The following is an 11,639-nucleotide window of genomic DNA, read 5'->3' on the forward strand; positions in this document are numbered from 1 at the left end:
CCGGTAAAAGTTATGATATTACACTTCATCTAGACGGGACCAAGAGCTCAGACATACTCCATTAAAGAGCTGAAACTTCAAGCTTCTGCCATCAAGAGTTGAGGTCACACTTTCCCTCCCTCCTTCCCTCCCAGTTAAAGCAGAATGGTATAGACGTTATCGAAAACCAATAACAACTTCTCAGCAGGGTTTGTGTAGTTCAGGAATCTCAGGAAATAGAGTATAGGTCACGTAAAACCCATTATAACTTAACTTAACTTCACCCATTTCGGAGAGAGAGGAGAGCGGGGAGTCGTGGGAACAGGCGTGATGTGTGTACAATACCTTCTCACTGTGCTTAATCTATACAGTGTCTTTGAAAGTTGATAAAGGGTTTGGGAATCGTAATTATCTAGCCCACTGTAACAAACTACCTGATTGTTTTCCCAATTTACCACATCATATGGCTCCACAACCTTCCACACCATCTGGCTCCCCAACCTTCCACATCATATGGCTCCACAACCTTCCACATCATATGGCTCCACAACCTTCCACATCATATGGCTCCACAACCTTCCACATCATCTGGCTCCACAACCTTCCACACCATCTGGCTCCCCAACCTTCCACATCATATGGCTCCACAACCTTCCACATCATATGGCTCCACAACCTTCCACATCATCTGGCTCCACAACCTTCCACATCATATGGCTCCCTAACCTTCCACATCATCTGGCTCCACAACCTTCCACATCATATGGCTCCCTAACCTTCCACACCATCTGGCTCCCTAACCTTCCACACCATCTGGCTCCCCAACCTTCCACATCATATGGCTCCCAACCTTCCACACCATCTGGCTCCCCAACCTTCCACATCATATGGCTCCTAACCTTCCACACCATCTGGCTCCACAACCTTCCACATCATATGGCTAACCTTCCACACCATCTGGCTCCCCAACCTTCCACATCATATGGCTCCCTAACCTTCCACACCATCTGGCTCCCCAACCTTCCACATCATATGGCTCAGTAACCTTCCACACCATCTGGCTCCCCAACCTTCCACATCATATGGCTCCCTAACCTTCCACACCATCTGGCTCCACAACCTTCCACACCATATGGCTCCCTAACCTTCCACACCATCTGGCTCCCCAACCTTCTACATCATATGGCTCCCTAACCTTCCACACCATCTGGCTCCCCAACCTTCCACATAATCTGGCTCAACAAATCTGTCAGCGCGAGGATCAAAGTGACTTAACTTGTTAGCGCTGACACGACATTCCTTAATGCCGGGTAAATTAAGTTAGTGTTAAAGGCCCAAGTCAGCTGATTACCCCCACAACTTGTTTACATCTCCTGAATGATTTACAGTTTCCACACCTGATTTACAAACAGTTTAAGTACGTCATTAATGTTTGTAAATGTGTATATTGGCCACAGTGATGATATTGACCAAAATTTATTTATATTTCTGTCTTGACACTTGATACATGTTTGTTATTGCCTCGATGTACAGTCCCCTTCACTAGTGAATTTACAGGGGCTCGTCAGGTTTTGTGCAGTGTGGCAGGCCTGTTTGTTTACATTCGACAGAAGGAAACCCACAGTAGTAAACATATAATGAAATCAAAGTAAAACAATATTAAAACAAATATCTCAAGTATTTGTAGAATGTTTATATTATGAGCCCCCCTTTAAACACACTAATGAAGGGGACTGTAATGTTGTTCAATCTCATCATAGATGTACAGTCCTGTCGCGAACAACGAACCCCGAGATTCAGACTCGTGAACCCGAAGCAGTAGACACTGATACATTATTCTGTCCATAAATGCTTCGGAGTCAAGAGTCTGAATCTCGGGGTTCATGGTTTGCGACAGGATTTTTTTGGGTGACTGTACACGTTGTTCTTCCTTGCCTTAGATGTACTTACAGATCCCCCAAAAAAGCGTCGTTGGCTATGGGCTCGATGTGATGTGAGGCTTTCCAAGCAATGTTACTCAATGTGTAGCCAATCACTGGGCGTTTTGCAGTCACGTGACTTTTGAACTACTTGAACCACTCTTCTTTTTATACTTCTGGCCTATTTTTTTTAGAAAATATCTATACTCGTATGGTTACCATAGTGAAAATGAGCTCCGTTTTTATGTTGATTTTTTTTATAAAGTTAACTGTCAACTCGTCTTAGGTAATAACTCGATTGAAAATAATTGAAATTATTTGAAGGGTCATTAATAAGACCTGTTTTTACTGAATAAACTTTTCGTCTTCAAATTAGAAAATATGGAGTTTAAATACTCAAAGGTTTGAGCTTAACTAGAAACTGCATAAAAAGAGCACATTAAACCTACACGAATCGATTAATTCGTAAAACTAAAATTGGCAAAATTATTGAAGGGTCATTGATTAACCCCATGAAGCCAAAGTTATGATATTTAACTCGGGTTTACACATCAGGCTCTACCTTTAGTGTTCTTTATTGGCCTAGAAATCCATGTTGATCTTCGTGGCCTTAAACCTCGAGTAAAATATATGTTTTTCAAGGCCCTACATCTCAATGAACTTTATAGCCCAAGATGTCTGTGTTCTCCGTGGCCCTGGATATGCTTGAGTTTAAAAGTTGGAATTAAAGTAATTGCTATCCTAATGACCCTTGGAAGAATTTAATGAGTTTTATAATGCTAATTACTCACTTCCTTCTTTTTTATGGGGGGGGGGGGTGTTATTTTGGATATAATAAAGTACATTTCTGTAGGTGGGTTTAGAAAATTTAAATTTACTCTAAATATAGGGACACGACATGCTGTTTAAGGATCTTGGGTCAAAAAATTTTATCTTGGTCATTGCAGTGCAATGTAGAGTACTGTACTGTACTTCAAATTACCTGGAAAATTTAATTAGTTTTGCATTGCTAATTACTGTACCCACCACCTGTGATTTTTATGGAGATTTTTTTTCTGGCATACTAAAATACCATAGCTAAACATGTTATACAGTATCTAGTTCGACATTTCAATAGAGGTACAGTACTGTACTCCTCAACTAATCACTTATTGTTTTTCTGCATTGCCCTAGATTTAGATGTTCCCCATACCTCTAGATATACGTGTTTTTCATTGCCCTGGTCTACATGTTCTTTATTGCCTTCGACATCAATGTTGTTGTTCTTTGCCCAGATCTACATGTTCTTCCTTCTCCCAGAACTATGTACTGTACAGTATTCTTCTAGCATACCAAATATTTACATATTCTTTGCCCTTTCTCTAGACTTACAATTTCTTCTTCCCGTTACAGAATAAGAAGATACTATTCTCCTTAATCCTAAATACAAATGCTCTTTTCCTGTATCTCAGATCTACATGTTCTTTGAAATGTTCCAACTTGCTGAGCCCAATGAGTGCGACAACAACTACGTAGACATATTTGGCAAAGAGACGGATCTGAGGAATCGCATCAAGCACTATTGTGGCTCTGTAGCTGACCCCTTTATTACCTCCAGCAACCTCATGCACTTCCGCTTCTTCGCAGTCACGAGGGCACTAAAATCAGAGTTCAGGGCATGGTTCACTGCCTTCAGGGACCGCATGCAAGAGGGTGATGGTGAGTATTCAGCCTGGCCCTTGGAGATGACCCCCAGTTAGGTTAGCTATATGTGAACATGGGGATTTAAGTATATACACACGATCAAAAATATATCAATGCACATTTTGCACAAGGCAATCCGATTCCACAGATGATGGTTATTGCAAAAGGCCATATATTGCTTGCTAGCACCATTTCCTGTTTTATCCATAGTCAGTACAGTATTGTTATTATACAGTATACACATTCAGAAGAAAATAGATTAATCTTCGAACAATGTGTAATGTGGTTCATGTTGGTGTTTACATTGCAACATAGGTGTATTTATCATTTATTAAATTATCAGACCCAATGTGCACAGATACTTTTTTGATCATGTACACACACAAAAGGGGGGGGGGGCGATGACTTACTTGGTGTAGATAGGGCATGGGAGGGGATATGACAGGTTTGCTTTTGTATGAGTGAGTCCAGTTTTCATAAGATGGGTCACATTTCTGTGATAGAATACAGAGCTACAGGTCTCTTATATAGGTACTGTACTGTATAGTAGTATTTTAGCTGACACTGAGCAGCCTCTATAGGTTGTGAGAACTTGCAAATAAGAAACCCTCATCTAAATAGGGGGGGGGACACTTTCTAAATCAGAATTAAAGAGGATTTGCCACACCATTATCTTTTTTAATATTCTTATCTCAACTCTTTCAATATATATGAGACAAAGTATATCAGAATCATTGAAGTTCATTTGTATAAATCGCAAATGACGTTTTCTCCAGATGAGAACAAGCAATGTACTGAGGAGGAGTATGACTGTGACGACGCCACCTGCATCCACCACTCCCTCAAGTGTAACGAAATCAAGAACTGCCGCCATGAATATGATGAGGAGGGCTGCGACGTGAGTACTTCTTCCATATTTGTATCAGAGCTACTAGTATTATGGATATACAATAAGTCTTCTCTTTGAATATTATTTATGCTTATGTAAATGTTGCTGTTGCTGTCATCTTCTGAGAGTAGCAAAAATGATGATTTTAGAGTGAACCAAGGAAGAGGAAGGGAAGGACACTAATGCAATCATTCATTCCTTCCCACTTTACCTTTTGTCTTCAATTTTCACTTTCATTTTACCTTGCCATGCTGAATCAATTCTGTTTGGCATGTTTGTGTGTACTGTAATGCGTGATATCATTTCTCTCTTGCACAGTTGGGGAATAAAACCAAGTTCAACATCCAGTCAGAGCACATTATCATCATCCTGACACTGGGGTGTGGTCTGTTAGGTGGCATGTGCTTTGCTATGTGTTTCAACTGCATCAGAAAGCTCATCAGGGACGGCAGACAGATACACGTACGTACAATACTTTTGGTGCGTTAAAGTGTGTTGTTTGTGATATCTCTTCCTCACTTGCTGAACTAAAATTTGTTATTTCTCTTCAAGTTCTCCATCATACATTGTTATTCATAAGCAGAGATCCTTTTTTTTTTTAAGAAAATATTCCTTCTCGACTTTATTCTTCCGATGTGATTATTTTTAAAAATTAACAGAGGGAAATTGAAGAAGTGTTGTGTTCAAATCACTTCACTTAGTGATTACTGGCATCACCTGATGTCTTTGATACACATATACTGTAATTAAAAAAGTGGCTTACATAAAGACTTGAAAACATTGGTCAGTATACTGTATAGCCTTCATGATTCAGCGTTACTTTTACAGCTCTTTTAGTTCGTCGAATTTTCATAATCGAGAAAATTACTGATCTTTTAAAAATTTGGCATGTTTTCAGATAAAAATGGTCTTTGCATCCTGTTTAATTTTCTACAATGATCTCATTTTGCTGCTTATAGTTAATTATTTTGCTGGGATAGAAAAACAAAGGAGGAAAAGGAAGGGAGAAGTGATGAAAATTAAAATAGTCTTTTCTTCACATCAGCTTATGTTTCAGAATTAATCATTGCAAATTCCACTCTCAGATGAAGCAGTGTACTTGATCATTGAAAACTGATGAAAGAGGATTGTTATTTTTCTTTCCCATTTGGGGAAAATAGTATCTACCTGCAGTATTTCCTCCACAACATAATAATGATAATGTTCCTTATAGGAAAATATTCGTCGATCTCGTGAACAATTAGAGGAGCGAAGTCAGAGGAGCCAGAGCATGTCTATTACATCGTCGCCTCAAGCAGCTCATCGACCAACAATGAATGAGACTGGCCCATGGTACATCTCTGATGCTAAAACCAATGGCCATCCCTGTATTAGGCCAGAGTCGGAGTCTGAAAGTGAGGTGGATGAGGATGAAGATGAAGAGGAGATTGATGACATGGAGGAATCTTGTGTAGAAATGCGTGACTGTGAGTGTCAAACGAGAGACTCATTACTCACTCAAAGAGACTCTGGTCAAACTCAGCTCCCTATGACGCCTCCACCACCTCCTCCACCTAATAGACGCCCTCCTGGCCTTCCCCCATTAAGTCCTGGTCCTCCTCCCTCTGTTCCCACACCACCTCCTCCCCCTGGTTCTCATTATGGACGTACTCCAGCAGGACCGTCTGGTCCACCATCAGATCATTACGGCACCTACAGGAGATCACCGGTACCAAGACACAACGATCACTATGAAGTTGATGACCAGTCAGATGACCCCTATAGCCAGAGGTACCGTGCCGAGGCCGTTATTGAGATGAGGGAACGAGGACCTTATGAGCCTACAAAGTCACCTAAGACAACACCTGATGTGTTGGCAACACATTGAGATTAAATCCAAGTTAGTTTTTTCATAAATGAATTGTATCTCCAACTGGAGATCTTTTGTACATGACTCAGTTCTTAGAGTTTACCTGTACTGTACCTATTATACACTCTTGATATTAAATATTCAAGAAGACCATACTAATTCATAAATGCTGCAAGAATATTGACATTAAATAAGAGTCAACAAGTCTTTCTCAGTGTGGACCTTATTGTTCCATATGACTGCCTTCCCTTCTCCCTGGTGTCTTTGACAACTACTGACATGGTAGTCAGTAGGACAAAGAGCCTATGTCCTTGCCTTTTAAAGTAAGGCAAGACCATCCTCATCAGAGAATGATGCATCTGGTGTGAATACATTGATTTCCTGCATTATACCTCATTTTGTATATAAATTATTTTTTTCACTGGTAGCCTGCACATGAAGTTACCTGTAGGCTTGAAAAATGCCATGACCTTTTATTCATTAAATTATTTTCTTGAAAGATTGTACAGTTCAAATTTGAACCCTCTTTTATGCTCCTCTTCAGGAGCAGTTATTGCCCTTCCATGGCAATACAGTATTGCCATTGACTGGATCCTCAAACAATGGTTCAAGCAGCCAGCTACTGTTTTATTTTATACCATAATGATAAATTTTGGTGATTTGTATACAAATTCTGTTTACCATATGAAATTGAAATTTTATGGACTGATGTGCTGAGTAAGGGTTAACCTTTATATTATAATGTGATGAAACTGGTAGTGATAAGATATAGGTACTGTATCACTATTACTGCCTACTAATGGAGAAGATATGTGACAAAATTTAGATGAATTGTGGGTCTGTGTTAAAAGCGCCAAAATTAGCATAGATCATGTTTAATACAGTATTTATTGAATTATTTTAGATATACAGTAGTGCCAAGCTGAATATTTCCCCTAAAGCCTGTAAACTGGTACAATCCAAGATGGCCACAGCACGAATTGCAGAAATCAAATGACTCGTATCTTCAGGAATGCTGTACTGTATATCACATATAAACGTGACTGAAGTATATTTTTCTTTATTTTCATACATAAAGAATGCAATGCCACCATCAGAATAGGAAAATTAAATATTTAAGACATTTAAGCTGCACACATACTCTATGCTGTGCAGTATATGAATACAGTATACAAAAATAATCAAACCACTGTCCATGTATTACTGTATATACTTTGCATGTAGGATAATTGAAAAGAAATTAAAAACAAAATCATATATGACAGTTAATTGTAATGTGGTCACATTTGCCACTGCATGGCAGAGCTATGTACACTTCAGAGCTGTCTTGACACACTTGCAGAGTCTTCTACATTCCTTCTTGGCAACCACATTGTAGCAACTCCGAATAAGATGCTGCTGCTTCTGCTGCTTCGGAGAGTAATGTCCACTGTGGTTCTCATCCTTGTATTGCACTCTTCTTCCATCCTCAGGACTCTGGAGTGGGAGCATCTGGAACACGGACATGTGTTTACCTTAAAAAAGTCCACCTTGGTAAATAGTCCTTTTTGTGTGCTGCAACAGTGATACTCTTGTTGGTGGTATGGCCTTTAATGATAAATAGATGTTTGTGGCTGAGTTCATACTACTTTAGTCTCAGAGCTGGTTCTGTCATATAGCACCACAATATACAGACATGATATTTTTGTTGAAGCTTGTTGGACTTTCGGAGAGAGTGGTGAAGACTGTAGTGACCTCATCATATGACTTCCAAATACCGAAAACAGTTTTATTACCCTTGCCTGCGAACGAGGATACAGTGCCGCATCCAATAAGGACATGGAACATGGGAAACACTCTTGCCTTCTCTACACCTAATGCTTTAGCAATATCATGAGCTGGAGTGTATCTCAGGTGTTTTCCTGTGCCAAATGCCATCCAAAGTTCAGTGTCCTCAAACAACATAACACTAGACATGGCTAGAACAACTACATTTGTGTCGTCCATGACCAGCAACATAATTCTGCAATAGCCTCTTTGTAGTTGCATCCAGTACATGTAAGAACATCGTTTTGTCAGCCTCTTCATGTGTACACGGTGGTAGAGAGGAGACATTCTGATGATCACAGGTGCAAGGAAAACTCTGTACATGTGTACACTTCCTTCTCCATAGAAAGATGATATCGAACCTTTTTTGAAATGTCAATAGTGCAACAATTTAACAAATATGCAGATAGTTTACCTGATGTGCCAAGAAGTCGAAAGGTTCAGTTTTGTCATCCAGTCACAAGAACTCTTGCTAATTTCTTGAAATGGTGTTGGTTGCTGCAATATGCCTCCAAACACCCTTTCCTCACTTATTTCCCATTGTGGACTTACGGTCCATTGGAAGGTAAGCGACCCAAATAATGTAGACTCTTGTTACATGATTCAGCTTGGATTTAATGTTCGGTAGAAACACCAGTGTGGCATATTCCTGGAAGGTTTTTGCATTCATTGGCTTCAGCATATTGATGATTGCAGCACCATCCTGTATGATAACATCGACCACTGAGGCATCACCACTGACTGTACAGAGCTTATCCAGGCATTTTGTGAGATCAACATTTGGGCTAAGCCAGTGTGCATGATTCTCGTGTTTGACATGTAATGTAAAAACTTGAAAACAGTGCACAGTCACTCTTAGGAGACAATACCATCTGGGTTGCTTTAGATCTAACCCTCAACGGTGGTCGACTGAACGTACTTGTGTTCTCTTCACTAACCGCTGTTACATACTTCTCATATTTTTCAAACCCATCTTCTCCATACATCGTACAGAGTTGACTACAGTACTGTACTGCCACATCAACATCATCTCTGCTGTCCAGTACAGTACAGTACGAGCATCTTGGATTTTTCTCATTCATGGGTTTCAGGGGAAATATTATGCTCGGCACTATATCTGAAATAATTTAGTACCTGTACATATTAAACATGATTTATGCTAGGAAGAGACTGGGATGGATGAATGAAATTTAAAACTGAGTTCCAGAGAGATACAAAACCTTGGAGGTTTGGTAAAAACAGCCTGAGAATGCTTAGAGTGGAGGACTGTAGTCGCCAAGCTTCAAATATGAGGGCGGTACTCTGATCGATTGATTGATGCCAATTTTGGTATTTTTGCCACAAAATTCATAATTTTTTTCACAAATCTGCCCCACTATACCATTGATTCATGAATTTGGTTAAAAATAATAAATTTCTAAGTCTTGGATACATAAACCAACTAAGTACTGGGCCTTACGTATTTAAAAAAATAAATAAATTATACATTGTTATGTTATGACAGGGTAAAAGTTTCACTTATTGTGAGATAATAATACGTACTTGCTGGAGTTACTGATGAAATAAACAACAGGATTCAGAAACTTGCATTTAAAATGACAACATTTGTGTATACTGTACAAGCATATCGATTTACGTTTGTAAATACTGTAAGACTATAATTATACTAGATTTTTTCCATAAAGACAATCAATGTAGGTGTTGGAAATGTACCATATACTGTACGTGGTGTAAGACATTTTATACTGCCTATTTTTATTGTATTCAAAGAATCAGAAGTTGTGTAGTACAGACATATATTTTTAATTTCTACTCCTTCCAGATTTGTTGTAATCAAACTTTTTGGTGCTATAGGAATTTACTTCATATTAAAAATATTATGTTATTAATGTTTCATTTTTTTACAGCAATAATCTGATAACACTAATGCAGTACTGTACAGGTATCCCCAATTAGTTAACAGTTTGTAAGTTAGTGAGATTTTAATTTATCCCATTTTTTTTATGGGTGATAAAAAATCTCAGAAAACAGCTACAGCACGTTAGAATTTTCGACATGCTGATATATGGTAGGACTCACTTATTATAGCCACGTGTCATAATTTAGTGTGTTAACTTAATACTGTATTGTTTTTAGCACTTACCGTATACTATTACTATGGTCACTCGAACTTTACAAATGAGGCTTAGGATCAGTTTGTAGCAAGGCAGCTGATTAACTGGTGGACAGACATGTGAAGGGTTACTTTACAGTTCTTAAGTGCAGTAGGTTCTCGCTTAACGTCATGGTTACGTTCTTGAAAAACACAACGTTAAAGGAAACAATGTTAACGGAATCAATTTTCCCCATAAGAAATAGATAAAATACGCTAGTTATGTTCCCCAACCTCCCTTTGCCCCATAAAATACATTACATATAAATTCATTGGAATTCTTATAGAAAATATATATTATATATCCAAAAAGATAAATAAACTAAATAATTTTGTATTGTACTCACTGATGGGCAGAGGTGGAGCGAGTGTGTGGTGGGTAGTGGAGAGGAGGACTGGGGTTCCCCCTCCACTTTTGTAGCAAGGTTAATGGTCTTGCATTGCTTCTTCACAACACTAGCTTCACTAAAACTTGATGGGCACTTGGAAGCCATTTCGAATGGTTACAGTACAGTATTTATATAAAAAAACACTTCAGCACGCACGTACGCTGTGGAAGCTAACAAAGACTGGGGATGCTGTGACACTCCGCAAGAGAGTGTAGCGTGCCAAGATGAGAGAGGGTGATGTGCCATACAAAGTAGTCCGTGTTGGATGACAACGTTATAACGAATCAGTTGGGACGTTGTCGGAATCATGGGTATCTAAAGAGTAGTGACATTATAACGAAACAACGTTGTTTGGGACGTTAAACGAGGACTGACTGTATTTAGTCTTATCTTATTTGCAGCATATTCTCTTATTTTAATGGATAGTAACTATTCTGTGTTCATCTCATAATTTCTGCACTTAAAAAAACAAAAATTAGCATGTGAGATGCACTGGTAATATAAATATCATAATAGGGAAAACAAACACGATGAAAAAGTTCAACAACGAGAGCGCCCTTTTTTCTGTCATCTAACAGTGCTTGGGTGACACCAGAAACTCTGACGTCACCAGCAAAGGCAAAAGATATCAGATATTTCCAGACAGTGTCACAATTCACTCCAGAATAGCAGCCAAATACTGTATCAATGAAATGTTCCTATCCCGATTTACGATCTTCCAATTTACGATATTTCACTTGAACAATGGTGATTCTTAAGACCACCTCCCTATTTACGACCAAATTTTTTTTTTACATTAACGATGGTCATCATCCACCCAAAATTGCTGACACGCGGAATACAGTATGGAATGCATCTCTTGCTGCACTTGTCAGCAACAGCATCATCTACCAGTGCGCTGCCAAATAGCCATCCAGTGCACTATAGTTCCGAGCTTTCTTTCATGGTGACTGTGAAGTGATTTTTGCTATTT

At 39.0% G+C, this 11,639-nt stretch overlaps 1 protein-coding gene across 1 annotated transcript in view; it reads left to right on the forward strand.

Moving 5' to 3' along the window:
• The window catches only part of LOC121872038 (neuropilin and tolloid-like protein 1), a 60,244-nt gene extending 52,874 nt beyond the window's left edge, over positions 1–7,370 (forward strand). Inside the window, exons 5-8 of the mRNA XM_042374689.1 lie at positions 3,350–3,596; positions 4,358–4,479; positions 4,789–4,932; positions 5,684–7,370. Of these exons, the coding sequence (XP_042230623.1) occupies positions 3,350–3,596; positions 4,358–4,479; positions 4,789–4,932; positions 5,684–6,337 (1,167 nt within the window). The 3' untranslated portion in view covers positions 6,338–7,370. The remainder of the gene's footprint in view (positions 1–3,349; positions 3,597–4,357; positions 4,480–4,788; positions 4,933–5,683) is intronic.
• Positions 7,371–11,639: the final 4,269 nt, after the last annotated feature.

This window comes from Homarus americanus, unplaced genomic scaffold (genome assembly GCF_018991925.1).
Source record: "Homarus americanus isolate GMGI-L3 unplaced genomic scaffold, GMGI_Hamer_2.0 scaffold51476, whole genome shotgun sequence".
Classification (NCBI taxonomy): Eukaryota; Metazoa; Arthropoda; class Malacostraca; order Decapoda; family Nephropidae; genus Homarus; species Homarus americanus.